This window comes from Rhipicephalus sanguineus, chromosome 2, assembly GCF_013339695.2.
Source record: "Rhipicephalus sanguineus isolate Rsan-2018 chromosome 2, BIME_Rsan_1.4, whole genome shotgun sequence".
Lineage (NCBI taxonomy): Eukaryota > Metazoa > Arthropoda > Arachnida > Ixodida > Ixodidae > Rhipicephalus > Rhipicephalus sanguineus.
Window position 1 is genome coordinate 52243569 of NC_051177.1, and position 21668 is coordinate 52265236.

Here is a 21668-nt window from a genome sequence, read left to right on the forward strand (position 1 = left end):
GGTTTCTATCAGAACCCATTCCGACCCCTTGCAGAATCCCGCAGAACTCGTTTACAATATTTATACAATATTTAGTTTCCATGTGCTTCCAGTTGACGATTAATTCTCCCTCGCACTGCGAATTGCTAGCACCTTGATTAGTTCAATTGGTAGAGGGACTGCCCCGCTGTGGCGTTGGTCTCGGGCTCGATCCGTGGAGCAGGATGAATTTTTGAGCTGATAAGCGTCCTTAGTTAACAAACACCCGTTTGTAGCTTTGTGCTACAAACGGGTGGTTGTAACTTCTCCCTTTCATGATGTTCATTTTACTTTCTTTTTTTCTCGTTGCGTAGGTGGATTCGAAACGCGGCCGTTGACTACGCAAGAAGTGGTTGTCAACGCTGCCACACTATTTGTTGCAGGGTATAACGGCCATTGTTTCCTGTATTCTCATCTTCTTTGCACTTAGCACGCATAAAAGGACATTTTGGCATTATTCCAATTTTTTCATTCATTGTACCAATTTCATATAGTTTTCGATATAACACTCGCATGCATTTAGCGTCTAATAGACTTTGTGTCGAGGTCACACTGCCTTTGTAACTGCAGATAAGTATACAACTTCATTTCTAGCACCTTATTCTTTACGAGAAGCAAATAATTTCGCCTTAATGAAAATAATGAAAGTGTCAATATGGTTTACCTGCCTCTTCGGAAAACACATCTGCTCTGCGACATTTTTCTCTTTCTACTACATCCGCATTATTATTATTATTATTATTATTATTATTATTATTATTATTATTATTATTATTATTATTATTATTATTATTATTATTATTATTATTATTAGTGACCGTAGACTTTACGTACGATGACTTTCATTCTGGGAAAATGCTCTTAGGTTCGAAACAATGGCTACGTCACTAAGCTACGTGACCTTTGTTTTGGCAAAGTATCCACACATTCAGGAGAAAATCAGAAAAGAAGTCTCCGACACCATCTCTGCTTCGGTGAGTGATATCTTCACAATTTTTTAATTTCAGGGCAAGTTCAGAGCATGGAAATTCCTACTACTTGTATTTCGCACAATGAGCCCATTTTTTTTAACATGTTCATTCTGCCATTCCTCACGATTTTCTCTTCGTAAACGTACGATCAAGAATTCCAATGGAATTTTCTGATGCTACCTTCTCCTCACAGGGTTCGCTGGATTATGAGGTAGTAACGAAAAAGCTAGACTACCTCAGTCAAGTAATCGATGAAACGCTTCGTCGCTTCCCACCAGCTCTAACGTGCGTATATCACTAACCTTTATTCCAGCTCTCACTCCTACACCTGAGGCACCCTTCGATATATGTGTCAGTGCCTGCCTTTAAAAGTATGAGCTCGTGGTTGTTTGTTAATAGAGAGTTTGAGAATTGGGGACCCAAGACGCTGGGCCCCCAAGCTGCGTTGGGCAGCCTGCTCTTGCGTTCGGATGATCAGCAGAATTTGAGAATTGGGCCAACGCAGGCTGCGTTGGGTCAAGCGCATGGAGCGCCACGCGTGAAGAAATTTAAAATCATGCGAGACGCGGGCCATAGTGCGCCGTGGCCCGCGCTGCGTCTGTGTCTTCTCGCTGGTGACCCAACACGCCTTGGGGCCCCACGCTAGTTTTAGGGGCGAAGCTCCTTAAGGCGGCACCCGCTCGTCCCTCGTAGTCGTAGTAGTAATAGTAGTGCGTAACCAGTCGTAATGCTAGTACCAGATCTTGACCTCCAAGGTGGTGCCGGTGGGAGGTTTTTCCTGTGCGTTGTTCAACAATAAAAATGTTCGCAGCGTGCGCGTTAACTAAAAGCCGAATTCTTCTGTCTCTCATTCCCCATCAGCAGCCATTGGCATGTTCCAGTATGAAACATTAGTAGAAGTAGAAGTGTAAGTGTTAGCTAAAAGCCGACTTCTTCTGTCTCTCATTCCCATTAGCAGCCATTGTTTACCTCCGAGGTAGTGCCTGGTGAGATTTCTCCTGTGCGTGATTAAACAATAAAAATTTTGTTCAAAACGCCGTTGATTGATGAAATAAACCAACGAAAGACGCCAGATGTTTTCTAAAAGCATAACGAAAGAACGCCAGGTGTTTCTAAAGCAAAACGAAAAGACGCCAGCTGCTTAACGAAAGACGCCAGATGTTTTCTAAAGCAATGGTTTTCTAAACAATGAAAATTCACAGCGTACATGTAAAATTAAAGTGAGCTGCAAGTCGACATAACTCATCGAACCTTTAGTATAAACGCGCCCGATCTCACGTCGGTGATGATGTACTGGGCAGAATTCACGGAAGATTCACGGTTTACCGATGAGCAGCTTCGCCCACTCATCATCATTCACTCCGTGGATATGCTGTGATTTTTTTTAGATGCAAAGTATCTTATGGCGGAGTTCAATCCGGTAGTGTGTGTGCGGCCACCCTTACTGCGCATGCGCATACCCTCTTCCCTCCCCTCTCCACTTTCCCTCTCCCTTCCCCCTTTCCACTCTTCCTCTGAAACGTGGGCTAGACATGCCGAAATTCTCTGCGCAACGTCGCGATGAGCACCAGTGCGTCCCCTCTCCCTCTCTCACCTCTCTTACGCTGCCCCCCTCTCGCACGCCTGTCGACCGCGTTCCCCGCTCGCCCTGTGAGAATTAACGGCCAGGCTAGAGGGAAGACAAGACGCGCGTAGCTTTCCTCTTCGCGTTCCACGACGCGAGGTCGGTAGCATGCCCAACGAACGCCAACGGAACGCGATCGTGCAAGTGCTCCGGCTTCGCATCGCCTCATGGTCCCCTTTAGCGGGAAATGGTGTAATTTTAATTTTTGCGTCTTGGGTCAACGTGAGCGCAAGAGCCCAAGAGTGGCTTGGGTTCTGCGCATGCGCCCTGGTGGCTCGCAAGCTTTTGGGTCCCCAAGCTCCTTGGGGCCCCAATTCTCAAACTCTCTAATGTCGTTGTCATAGCGTTGCCACTGCATCTTCGTCATACCACTCTAATCACGCCGTCTGCATATATCACACAAACTTCGTCCCGCTCTGAAGATTTCATTCCTTGCTTGTAATTTGATCGTAATCATCCTGTAATTATTCATTCGTAATTATGAAGCGGTTGCAATGTCACTGCGACAATAACGTCGTCGTCAGGCAGTCGTGGTGATTTCCAACTCTAATCGCATTCGCGGCGCAGTCATAGTAAAATAGAATGTCAAAATTTTTACTGTTGTTAATGCAATCGTAACCGCTGCGTGCTTCATGAGCGGCGCTGCTACACACGACTAACGCTGCGGTGTGCGAAGGACTGTGTAGCGTTCCGCTACAGCCCTTCACACTCCGCAGCATGGGCGAGGGAGAGATCTTCGCAGTCTGTTCGCTTTTGCACACCGAGGAGTACTAAAACGTAGTTACAGGGCCTGGCATCACGCCAGTGGCTTCAGAACACTTAACGAAGACCGTGTGCATATTTCCGCTTTACACCTTTGTGTACCGGTCAGGCAATTCATGTATCTTTTGCGGGTACGGTCTTACTGAATCCCGTCCCTAGACAAAGTTATGCAGAGGAATGCCTCAAAGAACAAGGACAATTTCTTTAACACGAACGAACCACTCACGCCGAAGGGTCGCAGAAGCGGCAACAGCGAACGGCAAGGGGGCCCTTTGACGTCGCGCAAGTGGGTCATGTGCACTGGCACTGCGCTGTACGAGGCGCTACCTCGAGATAGCTGGTGGCGCGTGGCTCCTACACTTGTTAACTACAAATATTTTGTCGGAGGCGAAATGTTAGAGACCAGTGTACTGTGCTATATCAAAAGCACGTTAAAGAACACCAGCTGGTCGAAATCTGAGGAGCCCTCCACTACAGCGTGCCTCAGAATCATAGTGTGCTTTTGGCACGTAAAACCACAGATATTATTATTATAAATATTTCATCACATCCGTCTCTGTGTTCAAATTAAGTAATACGGCCTTAGTTTTGTGAACAATGTATGCAAAGATCGTGCGATCCCTATGAACTAATTCGGTGCTTCAGATCCATCACAAGGGAAGCGAAAGAGGACTTCGTCTACAATGGTACAAAATTCAAAGCCGGTACTTGCTTCATGATTGCGCAGTACCATCTTCAGATGGACCCACGTTTCTGGCCGTGTCCGGACGAAATTGATCCCGAAAGGTAAGCGTGCGACTTAAACATGCCGCTTTTGAAGCCGCAAATTTTGAACCCACACACACACGCGCACACACACACACACACACACACACACACACACACACACACACACACACACACACACACACCACACACACACACACACACACACACACGCACGCACACGCACACGCACACGCACACGCACACGCACACGCACACACACACACACACACACACACACACACACACACACACACACACAGAGAAAGAGAGAGAGATAACAAGGACTGGGCTGCGTTAACTCCAGGAAGCAATACACGGTGTGTGTGTTTTATTTCTTTTTAGTCATAGCGTGCGCGCCGCCTTTTCGACGATAACTTGTTCCCGCGCACTCCAAGCAGCCGGATTCCCCATGCGGAAAGAGCGCTTGGGGAACAGGCTCATTAGCTAAGCACACTTCGCCCTCATTCCAGGACAAGTTCTAGTTAAAAAAAGACACACTCGCTTCTACTAAAAAGGGGTTCCGCACTTTTCAGGTTCTCTCCGGAAAACTCGTCGGCACTGAACAAGTGCGCGCACGTGCCTTTTGGAATCGGGCCTCGGAACTGCGTCGGCATGAGGCTGGCACTGCTCCAACTCAAGTACACCGTAGCCAGGCTTGTGCAGAAGTATCGGCTCGAGCTTGGAGGGTCGCAAGAGGTGAGGAAACTCGTAACAAGCTTTCACTGACGACGTATTTCATATGAACATCGGAGATAGAGAGAGCGATACAAGGAAGGAAATAGAGGGAGATTAACCAGACCAGCGCCTCCTCAAAAATAGAGAAGGCGCTGACCAGACGCACGTGCGATTTGCTACCCAGCACTGGGGAAAGGGATAAAGAGACGAAAAGAGAGAAGACAGAGATTTACGGAATCACACGCGCACTTGGGAGAGCACATCAAGACTACAGGCGTCGCACAGGCCTGTTGAATTTAAGTACGTCAGTAATGCTTTCGTTGCCTTTTGAACCTTCGAGGCACATGCTATGGTCCTGGAATTTTGGGTCGCTATGATACCCAGCGAGGCCCCCTCCGCGTACTTCTTACTCCAATGGGCTCACGGACAATTTCTTGTACAAAGATTGGCATTTGGCGTGAATTGTACGGTCTGCTTATTCAAGTATAGGGGAGAAGTAGACTCAAAATGCATGTGTTGCATACAAAGAGGTTACATTTATTCTTGCGTGAGAAACAGTGAGCACGCCAACATATCGACACGTGTCGCAAGCTATTTAGTAAGCACTTCCTAAATTTTCAAAACACTCCATCAGTACTTTGCGAGGGCAAAATGTCTTTTTTTATTGCGATAGCAATCGCGGGCCATGCATGCTCCGTCGTTGCCCGCGCTGCGTTTGCGCCTTCTCGCTGGCCACCCACTCTAATTTTCGATCTTTTGGTCTTGTGACGACGCGAGCGCAAGAGCCCAGGAGTGACTTGTGTTCTGCGCATGCGCCCTGGTGGCCCTTAAATTTCTTGGGTTCTCTAGCTCTGTGATGAGAACGTGTGGTTCTAAAGGTATGAATGGTTGAGAGCGCGTACGGTCTCACCAATCGACGAGGCTACTTGCAGGTTTAGAACGAACGATTTATAAAAACATGGAAGACAGGCACACACACACAAAAGAAGAAAAAGAAATGGACTAACAAAAGTTACACATGAGGGAAGCGTCTTAGCGAGAGTCAGTAGACGCAGGCTCACCCGTCGGAGAGTCGAACGCGCAGGGCGATGCGAGGAGACGCGGCGAAGAGACGAGAAGCTCGAGGTGGCTTCAAAGAGGCCAGTGACGGCTTGTGGAGGCTGACGAGAAGCGTGGCGTCTTGCCGAAGGGAAGAGTTGGAGGCGGAGGGCGTCAGTGGCCACGTGAAGCCCGTAGCTACAACTGGTGGACCGCGTCCCAGAGCGTCGACACTCGGGCCCGGACACCCGACTGCGTCGAACGCCCAACACCGTCTGCCTTCTTCTTTTAGGGGCGAAGCTCCTTAAGGCGGCACCCGTTCGTCCCTCGTAGTCGTCGTCGTCGTCGTCCTAGTAGTAGCAGTAGTAGTCGTAGTCCGTAACAAGTCTTACGCTTTGACCTCCAAGGTGGTGCCGGTGGGAGATTTTTCCTGTGCGTTGTTGAACAATAAAAAATTCGCAGCGTGCGCGTTAACTAAAAGCCGAATTCTTCTGTCTCTCATTCCCCATTAGCAGCCATTGGCATGTTCCAGTAGGAAACGTTAGTAGAAGTAGAAGTGTAAGTGTTAGCTAAAAGCCGACTTCTTCTGTCTCTCATTCCCATTAGCAGCCATTGTTTACCTCCAGGGTAGTGCCTGGTGAGATTTCTCCTGTGCGTGATTAAACAATAAAAATTTTGTTCAAAACGCCGTTGATTGATGAAATAAACCAACGAAAGACGCCAGATGTTTTGTAAAAGCAGAACGAAAGAACGCCAGATGTTTCTAAAGCAAAACGAAAAGACGCCAGCTGCTTAACGAAAGACGCCAGATTTTTCTAAAGCAATGGTTTTCTAAACAATGAAATTCACAGCGTACATGTAAAATTAAAGTGACCTGCAAGTCGTCATAACTCATCGAACCTTTATAGTATAAACGCGCCCGATCTCACGTCGGTGATGATGTACTGGGCAGAATTCACGGAAGATTCACGGTTTACCGATGAACCTCCGCAGCTTCGCCCACTCATCATCATTCACTCCGTGGATATGCTGTGATTTTTTTTTTCTTCTTCGGCTCCTCTTCGACTCTCGCGGTACTCACGCATTTTCGCACGACCTCCACTGTCGTCGTCGTCTCTCTCTTCGCGCACATCACACAGAGGTACCATGAATCTTATGCGCGCACATCACGAGCTCCTTGGGTCCCCAATTCTAAAACTCTCTGTCTGTCTCTAGTGTTTCACCGGAGTCGCGCCTCCGACTTAGACCATGGCCTCCGAGATTAGCCGGCGGCGCGCCACGGCGCGCCGCCGGCTAATCTCGGAGGCCATGCTTAGACATACAGGGCACGGTCGCCCGCGCTCACGCACTTATCTCTTGAGGGGGGAGGTTTGTACTGTACTTTCACCGCAAAGTATGCGTTGGAGCTATAGACCCCACGAAGGTCACATCGCTCGCTGCAGTGGCCGCGTTTGCGAAAGGAGAGAGCTGCCAGCTAGAAGAGCAAAAATAGGGGCAAGTTGAAGTAACAACTGTGACAGTGCTAATTCGCGCTCGCTCTGTGTCTGTTCTCTTCGTGCGTCCGCTGTACTTGAGCAGCACGCAGCAAATTTCGAGCTTCTTGCCGCACTTCGTGTGACATTCCAATTTGTTGCTATTGCATTCATCGCTTCTCCCTTGCGGCGAAACTGACTTTTTTTTTTCAGCACAGTGTAAATTGTAACGGAACCATATTTGCGGTATATCACTTGCAGTGTGTTCGTTGGCATTGGCTGCGTGGGACTGAATTACTGCCTGTAACTTTGATGAGGCACCTTACTGAACTTACTGCCACAAGGAAAGCGATAGCAACTCTCCTCGAAAATTAGAGATTAAGAATCGGTCCCCGGGGGATTTTCAGGAATGATTATACTTGGCAGGCTTACTAGGTGACATTGTACTTTTTTTTTTCAGGGCACCATGGATATGGAGGCGTACTGTTTTCTCTCTGCGCCATCCAGAGGCCCGTGGATTGTACTTCACAAGTTATAAGGCGGCACTGATGTCGACAAAATTATAGCTTTATCAAACCACGATATGTCGCATCAGTATGTCATAAACCAATTTGGCAAACTGCAGTGCACGTTTGGACAACTTTCAAGAAAAACCGATAGGGTTGTTAGGCCATCTGTCTGTCGAGATTTTAAGTGAGCCGATCACGGATGCCAACTAATCGCGAAATCAAGCTTCTATCGAACATCGACATTAATTATGGTCTACTTTAAGCAAAGCCAGTTTCATTATATCTACGAGAACTCTATGGCACGTGAAAATTATAAAAAAAACACTGTCATTTATTAAACATAAGTTCACATTGTAGGGCAATAGTGTGTCCTTTCTTTTATATAACGAAATCAATAACAGAATGTTTGCAATTTACCATTGATTGCAAAGTGTGCGTTTGCTGTAGATGAACACATTACCCACACGTCTCTTTCTTTCTTTCTTTCTTTCTTTCTTTCTTTCTTTCTTTCTTTCTTTCTTTCTTTCTTTCTTTCTTTCTTTCTTTCTTTCTTTCTTTCTTTCTTTCTTTCTTTCTTTCTTTCTTTCTTTCTTTCTTTCTTTCTTTCTTTCTTATTTTTTTGCAAGTACCTTCATTATCACTGGCCTTTGTATGCGTACTGTTGATAATATCTCTTTAACATTGCTTGCACTAACGCGCTTGACGAAGCTGTTTTATTATTTGCTGGGATGTGACTAGCAAGGTGGGGCCAACCGAGCTGCTCAAAGGGCTACTGACCCCTGTTTTCGAGGCAGAGTTTGCTCATACATACAAATCTCCTGTATACACAGACGGCTCTGAGCAAGTGTGAAACCCAGTAAATGCGGATAAGATATAATATTTTCACATTAAAATCAATTTTCGCATGGCGCACCTACCGAGATCGACACTAGCCTAACGTCAGGCTACAGTATTAATTCTGGTGACTTCACCTGCTAGTATGGCTAGTTGTGATGACGTCAGGTTGTGCGTCGCCAATGGAGCGGAGCCACCGTGCATCTTGCTCGAGCGCGTGACGACAAGCTCATTCTGTGTGATGACATCAGGTTACAGTAGGAACCGAGAGTAGCCTTGAAAAATATGCTGTAATTAATTTTTCAGGGCGTACTCATGCTTACCAGTACATTTTCTAGGCTCTTGAGGGTTTGACCTTTCATACGAGGGAAAAATAAAAAAAATTAACTGACTATATGCGCGTCGGTACCCCATTAACTTGCTGTTTTTATCTGTTCTTCATAAAATGTTGTGCCGTCTGTCAAAGTAAAGCTAAAGTTAACGTCAAATTTCAGGAGCGTAAAAATTATGGGCGCCGCGCGGAAGCAATGCCCAACGCGAAGCAGAGCGCTAGCGGCGCCATCTGTTAGAATGCACCCCTATCTCTTAGAATATAACAGCACTCTCAGAGGCGAAGCTCCATCTACAACAACCGCAGCCATGGGCCGCGTTTATTGCCAACCGCTCGATCTTTTTAATCTCAGAGGCCATGCATTGCTAGTTGCCTCCAATAACTCACGGCGCGATCTTAGAGGCCACGCTTACCTTTTGGAGTTACCGCGATGATGCGGCAGGTGGCGGGACTAAGGCCGACTTGGCTTCGTTGCACTGCGAAGGCGTTTCGGTATTCGAGGTGTTCAACAGAAGAGCGCTACAAACAAAAATGCAAGTGAGCCTTTTTTTTAAAAAAAATAAGCAGGGCGCGATGAGCATCTTGCGTCGCCACATAGAACGATTAACAAATATATACTCAAATAGGATTACATACAGCACAAGTTACGGAAATGACACGATACTGACGTGTTTTACGTCCTACAAAAGCGAGGCATTCGTTATAGAATGGCATTGGAACATGCAAAGCTGCTTAAATGCCACTTCGCAGTGCTATTGCAGTACGCAATGTGCACTGTGCGGGCAGCGGCAGTGGTCGATATCGTCACTGAAGTAGTCGTAAACTGTGCTGCCCTCGAGTACAGGGATATTTCAAAATCTGTTTTCCCAGAATTACAAGTAATTGAGAGCACGTGCAACAAGATTTACGCCGTACCCACTGTAGATAGATTGTACTGCATCCGCCACAGTAAATGTTACCAGTGAATATGTGAGTCGGTTGGTCGGTTGATTGATTGATTGATTGATGGCTTAGACGACGCTTTTTACCAGCACAGAGAATCTGACAAAAAGCTGCATCGTGGTAATTTATAAGCCATGTCTTAGTATTTTGCACAATTGTAATCGTACCTCTCGTCATCGATTGGGGAGACACGTCTTCAGCGCCCTCATTACCTGCAACCTTCACTGCACCTTCGGAGCTCTGCAAAGATCGGTTTAATTGGGGCGCCGGAGTAACTAAAACCTAAATCTTTGCTACAGAAATAGAGGCTAGTAAAACAGAGGTCGTACGTAACAAGTAGTGCGCAGCGCGTTATGGCAGTGCGTAACAAGAAGCATTGTACTGTAATAAATTGAGGAAACGTACTACCCAGACGGAAGAAACCTTTTCGCAAACGCATAGTGTTATTATGGCTTTAGTGCTGTTTAAGTGATTAGTCCACACTTTTGCTTACACCAAAGGTACAGCTCAATCTTTATAATCATTCGGTTTAGGTAAATGCAGGTGATTACGTAACACGTGTTGCGCAACTGGCTCAGCTGCTACATGAATAATTAACGGCAGGGCTTAATGGACATATTGTTGCGTATATGTTGCGTAACAATATGATGGTCTTCACCCGAGATAGAGGATAAGTGGCAAAAACTTATGTATTGTTTTCAAAATGCAAGAGATGTCAGACCTGGCTATCCCGTTTTGTTCGCGTTTGTAAGTCAACGAAAACAGAAAACGCGTTTTTACAGATAGCATTAATCTTGTCATAACGCTCAACCTCCCAACAGAGATAGGCGGTGCTTAAGAGGTGGCGATGATAAAGTGGAAGTCGGTGGTATTAATGTCGCGGAGCTGTAACGACAGGTGGAAAAGCCATATGTCACTGTCATTAATGACTGACATAGTAATTACGGTCGCGAAGAAACAGAAAGAGAACCACAAACAATGAATAGGCATTCCAGGAAAGATCGTATATATATACCTATATAAATATACACAAGAAAAGGGAGGGCGAGGGGGGGGGGGAGGGGTGCGCAGCATGCACGCGGCGAATGAGTGGGAGTGAAGAAAAAGCCATAGAAGCCGAGCGTCAATGATTCCGTCGGTGGCGCGATTTTCGTGGCGGTGAACCAAGGAAGTCGTTAATGGGTAATCGATGTCCGAGAGGCAAACGAGAGTTAATGGACGCCTGCTTAGGGTACACATTATCAGGGAGACCCGAGCGAACGACTAACGAAACATCGTGGAGAGGGAAAAAGTAGGAAAAGCCAGTTCGCAATGAGAAGCTCGTTTACCACGAGTCATGAATTCATAAATAACACACAGGTGGAAGGGTAGGGGGGGGGGGATACAACAAGAATAGACGGTGTTGCGTTACAGAATACAGGAAACAGAAATTGGATGTGCTGCACGAAACAAATCCGTGAGCGTAAACAAATATGGGGGACTTTCTTAGTGCTACGGCCTTGTTGGTCCCGACTGTCGTGCCCAAGAAATTCACCGATGAGAGCGAGACAATGAAGATGGATGGCCGTCAGAGGGAGTTTACGCATCTACTACGCTGCTTATGTATAGTGTGTGTTTTACTAAGGCTACATTTCGCGCCCCTTTCGCGGTATCGAAGAAGTTGTGCCCTCGATGACTTTTCAATAGTCACGCACAAGCCGGATCATCTGAACCTAAGCACTTTCACGTCTAGGGAAAACATCTTCATGAAATATGAGCGGGAAAGCGCTGTTCTCGCTGTCTGGCTTCTGTGCTGGCCTTTTCACAGGGATATTAGTGTAAAAAAAAACGTTAAAAGTAAAAAAAAAGACAAAGACTCGCGTTCGGTCAGTTCAAAAGTTCTTTTTGTAACACAGCCCGCAAATGTCTGGCGAACACAACAGCGAACTTAAATGAAAAGTTTGGAAGATACTAATGCTGCTTTCATGTTATGCTTCTTTTCAAGGAAGTCTGAAGTGCGGAGCTTCTCTTTAAAGCGAGGCTTTGTTTGCCCAACCCAAGAACTCTTAGCACCCGTTCGTCAATCGGTTATTACCTCGGAAGATATATAAGTGGCAAGAGCAGCGAGTCACTCTCTTGTTTTCTCTTGCAAGGGAACGAGGTGCAGTTTGAGCAAAATGGATGTCAGCTACCGTCGCTGTTTAAAAAAATACCTTTACCCGTATCTGCTCTATGGTCAATATTGAAGGGGTTTCAGCTTCAGGTTTGGAGAAGCATGTCGGTATTGATATCCAGAATGACTGCATCCTGGACGCCGATTATGAAATATAGACTTTTTGTTCTACGGTTATGTTTTAACGCATGGTGACCGGATCGGATGCCTCACGAGAAAGATGCTTGATACCATTCAAGTCTGTGTAGCTCATATGAACATACGTAAGAAATTAAAAAAAAAATCAGACGAAAACATTGGCTCCTAGCGAAAGGTTCGCGGGATGCGTGTTTGAGACCCCTGTTCGAATAGTAACGCACGCAGATAAATTCAGTGTTAGCAATTAGGTGAAGAACTGCTACTCCACTTCAGCCAGCACAGTGAGGGCGATTGGTACCGTATACGTTTTTGGAAATTTTGTTCACTTGGATCTGAAGCGCCTCGTTCGAATTTATAAATCAACCTAATTGATGGTGACCATACATTATTCTTGCATGCCAACAAGTTCTGTCAGTTATCAGTCGTCTATGCTTTTTGACGACACTTTGAAGAAATATAATCGTTTAGAATACCAAAAGGTAAGTTCGTGCGGTGAGCCTTTAACAGCGGAGGTGTTTATACTAGCCGTTGCTTGTAATCCGTCAACAGAAAACTAACATCATCATCGGGCTACCATCGCCCTCTTCTTCCTATTCTGCTTCGCTCCCAGAGCACGTGCTCCAATTTGTCCGACGTGAGATGGAATAACTCTAACAGGTGAGAGAGACATCGAAAGAGCGAGATAGAAAGAAAGTGAGAAATTCTTGGCGAAAAAAGTTTCTTGACGAGGCGGGATTCGAACCCGTGCACCCACGACACGAAGGCGAGCATCGTAACCACTCGGTTATGCAGGCACGCTAGCAAAGCATAACATAGCATTGTTAAGTATAGTATACCAAGGGGGTTGGAAGGGGAGAGGAGGGTGATGAGGAGGGAGACGAGGAGGTGAGAGTAAATCATAGCATAGAAAGAATGGAAAAGAGAGAAATAGAGAGAAAGAAAGCGAAACAACACAGAACGAGAAAGAAAGACAGATAGAGAAAGGATCAAAGAAAGAGAGAGAAAGAAAGAGGAAGCGAGAAATAGAAACAAATATACATAGAGAGAAAGAAACAAAGAAATAGAAGTAAACAAAGACAGGACATAGAAAAAATAGAGAGAAGAGAGAAAAAAAAGAGAAAAGTAAAGAGAAACAAAGAAGGCAGTCCAGCTCTGGTGTTCCTTCAGGCTTGGCACTACTGCTGCGGCGCTACATCAAGTCTTTTTTTTTCTAGTGAATACTGTTTGTGCTTTGTATAAGACGCACTTTCGAAAGTGTTATGAACCCTTTAATCTCTTAATATTACACGTACGAATAAACTTATAGTGGATATAAAGCGGTTACTACACTCGGAAACTTTGAGAGAATAGCGCTGAGCGCGACTGAACCTTAGAGAGTTATGAAAGAAGCTTGAGTGTGTTTTCCCAACGATCCCGTTTCAAATCGCAGAAAGTATTATATGAGGCCCACGATTTCCATTGCGCCCTAGTAATGTTGCGTTGAAGCAACACGCGTTTACGGATAAAAATCTAGTACTGGCCTCGTTTATTTCAAACACTCGTTCCCGTACGAACGCACCGCGACAATAAAGCGTACGACATATCCCCGCGTTTTCGGCTTAAGGTCTGACACGAAAAAGCGCTTTCAATTTATGGGACCCGGTGTTGTGTGCGCAACAGAGCTTACAGAGAATATTGCATCGGATATCCGAAACTCGCCTGGATCAGTTTCGTCGGACACTGTGGTCGTTTTCAGAAGAAATATCGCCCCCTCTAAAAGCTACGCTCGCGCTCATTTCGACGGCCAAGAATTTATAACCCCAATAGGCTGGGGCCCGGCAAGATTTACGACTCTTTGTTTAAAAGCTAGCGGAAGTGGAACGTTAAAATTTTTGTTGCTTGAAAACCTAAAAAAGTAAAATGAATGTGCTTTTATTCATCGATTGATCTGTCTTTTTTTCGTTCTTAGGAATCAAGCAAATTATTGAGCATAACTAAAGTAAATTAAAACTTTTAACTAAACAAGGGATATTTTGTTGACAACTTCACACATCTTCACAGGGAGAGAATCACCTGTAATTAAGACAGGGCTGCTTGTGCCGAAGGATTTCTATTCGAGCTTAGAACAGCGAGTTCTCTTGCCTTTTTTTATATGCCTGCTACCTACTACTATGGCAATTTTGCCTGATTAAGAGGTATTTCGTCAAGTTCTCTACAGCCACTACCCATTGATTGATTGATTGATTGACTGACTGATTGATTGATTGATTGATTGATTGTTTGATTGATTGATTGATTGATTGATTGATTGATTGATTGATTGATTGATTGATTGATTGATTGGTTGATTGATTGATTGATTGATTCGTGCGCGATGAGGAATTCACCAAAAGTTTAATGTAAAGTTAGAAATGGGCGGATAAAGTGTGCAAATGTCTGTAGTTGAATACCCCAGACATCGGACAGAGGAAATGATGAAGAAAGTTGGCTACTAAATGCAAGGTACTTAAGGCACAGTTCGACAATTATGGATCATCAAAAAGGAAATCGAAGGAACGGAGGTTGTAAAATGGATACGAATGTCGGAAACGGGAAAATATAAAAATTCGCAAATTAAAAAAAAAGATCAATTAGAGGGAAAATTTTCCTTAAGACAAAGGGTAATAAATATTTGAAGCTTGAGCTGGACCACCACTACCACCACTACCGTCACAATCATCATCATCACCGTGCTAACTAGTGAGACGGTTGATTGAGTCGAAGTCGTTGCAGGCATAGATAACTCGACGATACAGAGACAAAGGCCTCAATAAACAGAAGATATCAAGTCACGATGGGCAGAATCCTAGACTTCAATACATCTTTGTGAAACAGAAATGTAACTCAGAAAAGTGGGTGGCAATTAGTCACCGCCTTGTTTCTTTCGAATGATATAAAAGAGCAATCATTATCATTATTATTGTTTTGCAGTGCTCTCTATTACTATTTGAATTGCCCCTCCAACCCGATTCCCTTCAATAACTAACGCTCATCAGATAGACCAGCAAGATGACTAGTGAAGGGCTCCGGAAATTTCGACCTCCTGGGGGTTATTTAACGTGCGCCTAAATCTAAGTACATGGGCCTCGAGCACTTTCGCCTCCATCGAAAACGCAGCCGCCACGGCCGGGATTCGATCTCGCGACCTGCGAGTCAGCAGTCGAGCACCATAACCACTAGACCACCGTGGTGGGTGCGGATGCCTCATCAAACGTGACAATTGACCGGCGTCCCGCGTCGGCGGCGTCAACACGAGTGATGCAAAAAAAGTTGGCCGTGCCTGCGTGCTTCGCTGCAAATGTCGTCTAAAGACGATAGAAGAGGCGCTGCGTGAGATATGGACGCCATCTGGCAATACGTCGGGAAACATCAGTGCTGTGTTGCGGGCTGGTAGTCCCGGCGGAGCAGCAGGCGAACACCGGCGGTGACCAACGGGACCGGCGGGGACGCCAGCCAGCCCAAACACGCGGTTTGGCGCGAAGCGCCGAAGCAGAAGAAACCTCCGCACTCAACTAGTACTCTCCACACACTCTTTTATTTACACGTCGCCTGGATAAAACAGGAATGTCAGAGTGGCGCACCATGGCATTCGTACAGTGCAATACTGAACCGAAACCGAAACACAACAATGAGCTCGTGCAGAGGGCACGGAGGAAGGCAAGTTTCAGCGTAGTCGCTTTTTCAGCGCAGCTTAAGAAACTAGGGTCTCTAGAATTACGTATCTATGTATTTTCTATTAAAGGAACACACTACCTAATACTCACCTAGTGATGTTGCGCCTCAGATATGCGTAATGTTTTCTTTTTGATCAACAATGTACACAAGTATGAACCTAGTCAGCCGTTCAAGATGGCTGGCCCTTGGGCAAGTGGTGCAACTTTGGCCGGGTGGCTGAATCGAGTGACGTGCTGACAAACAGAAAGACAGACCAAAATTTCTGCGTTTAAGTTCCCCAAGAAAGACTATCGTCTTTAAAATCATCACGTGATAACGTCATCCTGGCGTCACAGATCGCCAAAATTTGAGACGTCATTATGACGTGACAATAACGTCACATGACCTCACGTGACGTAACCTCCAATGATGACGTCATCACATGACATCGTAGCTAGGTCAAAGGTGGGCCGATCACGGAGGCAGTGCAAAATCAGGTGAGGTGCTTCGATCTTGGAGGCAGTGGAAAACCACGTTAGGTGCAGAAAGCCTTCGGAGGGTAGCGGGGCAGCATCAATAAAGCGACTGGGAAGAAAAAAAAAAGATGGCTTTCGCCTTCCAGTCGTCTTAGGTGAGTGCATAAGGGACCCTGTCCGTATTTTTTTTTTTATTTCTAGTACCTCGAAGGCCCCTGAGGGAAGGGGTTTTACATGAGGGGTGGGCATATCTAGTAAAACAGCTCTTCTATAATGTGCTTGAAGATGGGTGGGACAGATGGAAGCACAGCCTTTGTGGGAAGGACATTCCACAAAAGATATGACAAAAAGTTGTCGATGAGTAAAAAAAAAAATTAGTGGCGGGGTTAGCATCGCTCCAAAAAAAAATAACACTGCATGACCGGATTTTGCGACTTCAATAAAATAGCTTAAGGTAAAGCTGCTCAGCGGCGTCTTCTCCAGGGTAATGCACTTCAAAGGCCTGGCTTGAACATTTTTGTTGAATTGCACCACTGGCTAGAAGTTACGTACAGAGTACACTTTTTTTTTCTTGGAGTAAACGTATATAGCCCTCCCGTTCCTCTATCTATTTTTCTCTTCCACACAACCAGGTAATTTCATATAGTTCTTTTGTTGCACAAACACAGGACACAACTACGCTAGACTCACTCGGCACGTGTAACGATGTCAAAACAAGATCGCAGTGTCTGAACATACATCGGAGAGCCGATAAAACCGCCGACTTACACGTGTGTGACAGCGTTTTTGCCTAAGCCAATAACGCAAAGAATATGCTACGAGCCCGTAACGAGCAACGACTGGTGACGGTCGTTAAGCTGTCGGACCGGAACTGTTACCCTGTGCCGCCTCCGGCGACATATGTTCGCTGTATTCATTTCTTTCTTTCACTGTGGGAAGGAATTAAGGTTTCTAGAAAAAAAGCTAAGCCCCTCATTCCGCGTTTAACAAGATACGCGTCATGATCGGGCGCAATTCTTTTTTTAACTATCCTACAGACGCACATGCCAAGTTACCTTTTACTAAAGACGCCACGAATCGCACCGTGTTACTATTTCACTGATTATTAATCTCTTTGAATTTCGGCGCAATCGAAGCTGCGATATTAAAGGTGAATAGTGGATGGTGTGGATGGATAGTGGATGGATAGTGCATAGTGGTGGAGGTGGATTAAAGGTGAATAGTGGAAGGTTGATATTATAGGTGTTATGACACATTTGTTGAGAAGCAATGACGTTGGTACAACCTTGTTCAAGACATCCGGTAGCAAAATGTGCTGTGAAATGCGTTGGTGTTCCCGATGGGTATGGCATAATCGGTAAAAATTAAGCGGAGTGCTGGGCAAAAATAACTCGGATTTCTCGTTATCCTCCTCAGGATTTCTATAGTCGATATACGACTGCGTATCACGACCCTGGCTTCCTTGAATATCGAAATCGGCTCACGTGCCTGAACATTACGACAACGTAGCAAAATTTACTGAGACAGTATATATTAATTCGATCTGCGAGTACTCCTACATGTAATGTACTCCTCCCCTAATAATCCACTTGGAGATACATAAATGAGCTGTAATAGACCCCTTTTATAATTGTAATGCTAACTTTCCTGCGATGCAGTTCCCCAACTAATGGCGGCTAGTCACTTCTGCAAACAACCTGTTCAAGCGCAGTTTGCTTGCGCTATGACGCGGAAAATATAGCCACAGCTCTATCGATATAAACGCGTATAATAGACAAGCCCCAGCACGTGCGACTAAGACCTCCTCTACACTTGAAGCACAACAGGTGCCGCCATTAGTTGGGCGAATGTGCGGCGCAGCGAAGTGCACTTGCGGATATGAAAAGGGTCTATTGATGAATAAAACAAACGTTTCTTATTTGTAGTAACGAAAAATTTCAACTCTTTCATTGGATCACACTCTCAAAAAATGTATGAAGTGAAAATCATAAAATGTCTTCGCGACCAATGTGTTTGGGCTGTGTATCAAGGTCGCATTACTGGCGAGTCCGTTTCGTTCATACCTTGTCTGTCGTGTGACATTCCTTTTCAGCGAGCTCAATATCAATGCACAGCCTCGACGCTGTCAGTGTAAAACTACCGAGCAATTAATACATTACCAAAAGAGATAATGCAGCCAGTTGATTTTTTTTTTTCAAATGAACAGTTACGTGTAATGCAAAGTTGACTGACGCTGCTGTTTTTTCGGCACCTCTACTGCCTGCGTTTGTCTTGTCCTCAATGTTAGCTTGCGTCCATGTTTCCTGACCCTGCACTTGCTATTGAGATGGTGGGGATGCTCGCATCTCGTGACAGAGTGTTTTCACCGCACGACGTTTGCATGTCCTTCAAGCTGCTTCAAGCCTCGAGGCACTGGCCAAGCTGAGATGGCGCCACTGTTTCCTCTGTGGCGCCACCTCACGGCGAGGATGCGCGGGGCCATGTTGAACGGCGTTCTGGCTCGGTGACTTTTCAGCTCGTGGCGGCTGGTCGACCCTCGGTGTGCGATGAGGAGGTCCGCGGGAACGATCCAGCTGACTCCTTCCCGTTCCCCATAATACGCCTCTGTTCGCGATAGATTACCGGCGAACAATATAGACTGTGCTGCATTGGCATGCTATTATTTGTATAATTCCGCTAGCGCGCATAATATGTGAAATGTGCAAGCAAATGTCCTTTTGATGGTTTGCAGCACGGTGTACTGCGCTCTTTCTACCTTGAGCGCGAGAGACCCCTTAGGCACCTATACTGCATGTTCCAACATACTCTGTCATTTTTTCTCAGCATATCCCTACTTGCACCTTCAATGCTTTCATTCGCGTAACAAGTCGTTTACGCAGGCTTGTTGCAAGAACTGCATTGACGCATTCGTAGCCATCTGCTGCGATGACTTATAAGTTTAGCCTTGTAAAATGACTTCTGACAATGGTCTAATGTCAATAAGCGTTTCTCTCGGAACACTGATCGATGACAGTCGCACAAAGTACGCTCAAGTATTGCTGCTATACCACAGTTAATCCGGCATCGTTTTCAGCCATACTCACCCACGTGTACCACATGTAACACTCGGGAAGACCTAGAGCACGTACTCTGCGACTGTTCCCGTTACGACGCCGAACGACAGATTCTGAAGGCAGCACTTCATTTGCAAGGCGGCTCGAGCTAGAAGCTGCGGCACCTTCTCGGCCCGTGGCAAGACAGCAGTTGTGCGATGCTCAGCACAAAAGCGCTGTTGGTGTTCTTGAGGAACACTCAGCTTAACCAAAGCTTGTGAATGACTCTTGTTATGTATATATGTGCGTTTGTGACTGTACGTACTATTTGTGTGTATATGGTGTATATGTGATCACTGTATATACCATAGCAATCACGCGAAACCTGGAGTAGCAAGCCAGGCGACAAACCAGGCTAACCTCTCCGGGCATTTCATTAAACAATATTATCTCTCTCTCTTCTAATTTGCTTCTCTCCATCCCTCCTCACTTTCTAATCTTTCTATTGCCCTTCCCTCAGCGTAGGGTAGCGAACAGGACATGTTTCTGGTTAACCTGTATTCTGCCTTTTTTTTCCCTCCTTCCAATGTGGGCTGACGAGTGTCATGCTGTGCTGTGAACAACGATGATTGCGCGCACGTGGTTTGTCAACCTTGAATGGAGGGTAGCAACCCGGATATTTGTTCTGGTTAAGCTTCCTACCTCGCCTTTTTTTCATCTTCCTCTCTCTCTCTATTTTTTTTTTCTCAGGGCCCTTTTCATAATTGTTGAGCTAGCTTTCCTGCAATGCAGTTTGCCCAACGAATGGCGGCTAGCCACTTACCGCAAACAGCGTGTCATAGAGCAGTTTGCTGGCGCTATGACATGTAAAATGTAGACTCGGCTCTCTTGACATAAACATGCATAATAGACAAGCCCCAGCACATGCAACTAGGACCTCATCTCTGCCTGAAGCACGACAGATGCCGCCATTAGTTGGGTGAATATGCAGCGCAGGGAAGCGCACTTGCGGATTATGAAAAGGGTCTAATCTCCGGGGCCGCTTTGTCTAGGAACGAAGACACCACTCTTTTTTGCGACACCAGGTCTTACAGCCAATACAGTTTTTACTTCTTTCAGCAAGCCTGCGTAGGCAGTACACTACATCCTTTTTCATGCTTCATTTGGTGTGTCTCGTCTGTTCTTGTATTGTTCTTCTACTAACCTCGTGGGTAACCACGCCTGCCGCGACGCAGCACAAAGACGAAGTTACTCTAACTAGGCAGCCCATTTCAAACTTTCCTTGTTTTAATTACTATACAACAAACTTGTCCTCTTCTGTGTTGAACGCTTAGTGCTCCAGCGGAGCACCGGCTCTTTGTAGACTATTAATGATCTGAACAAGCCACTGCCGATACATGCTTAACTCTGTTGAAGCAAATGCAGAGGGCATAGACACAGACACACAAAAACAAAAAAAAAACTTACAAAAGTCTTTCACTCGTGAAGGCTCGGCCGAGTGCCCACTTTGAAAGGCCCGCCCGGAACAATGGTCTGAGAATGAGTGGCTGTAAAAAAAGAATAAATAAATAAAAGTTAGCTCCCTTTCAGTTGAGCGATACTCTCTTGTCGAAGCCATTGTCCTCGTGTTTGCCAGTAAGGAGACTGAGATCGATAATTAATTACGATGTTCCCATTTCACGGCCGACGTTGACTCAGCGAGCCTCTTTGCTATAGCTTTACTTTCTATGTTTGCGTATTCGCGATGTTCTTTTGTAGGCTCGAGTACTGTGGCCCAGTTTGGACGCGCGATTGAATAGCTCGTTAAACAAAGGGTCTTCCTCTTGGCTGGGAATCGCTTAATCGCGATACCGCAGATACGCTAACGCTGTTCTTTTCTCCCGAGGTGTCACAGTGGGCATACTTGAGTTGCGAGCTCTCTTTGATCTCAGATTGGTGAAAGTTTAGTCGTAAGGACCGCAGACAGGAGTTTGTTTACATGAGTGGAAAGCTTCCGCAGATTTTTTTTTTTTTACTTCGTTTGTTGCTTAGACTGCACACCTTACATTAGAATTCCTTCGGTTAGATTCGGCCGAATTAAAACGTGAAGTTTTAAAACCTGATTTTAAATGTCGCGTTACAAAAGGCCCCTCATATTCGATCATTTAGACGTCCACAAATTTGTCATGTAGAGAGATGCCGCGCGTGTCGGATAGCAAACTCTGGTCTCTGAAGCGTGTACTCTGCTTAGAGCAGTTTGTTTTTCCTTTTTTTG

General features: G+C 45.6%; 1 protein-coding gene across 1 annotated transcript in view; it reads left to right on the plus strand.

The window, feature by feature from the left end:
* Positions 1-8292, plus strand: part of LOC119382950 (cytochrome P450 6B1) — a 25271-nt gene extending 16979 nt beyond the window's left edge. Inside the window, exons 9-14 of the mRNA XM_037650887.2 lie at positions 333-402; positions 884-992; positions 1183-1274; positions 4021-4161; positions 4677-4839; positions 7789-8292. Of these exons, the coding sequence (XP_037506815.1) occupies positions 333-402; positions 884-992; positions 1183-1274; positions 4021-4161; positions 4677-4839; positions 7789-7866 (653 nt within the window). The 3' untranslated portion in view covers positions 7867-8292. The remainder of the gene's footprint in view (positions 1-332; positions 403-883; positions 993-1182; positions 1275-4020; positions 4162-4676; positions 4840-7788) is intronic.
* Positions 8293-21668: the final 13376 nt, after the last annotated feature.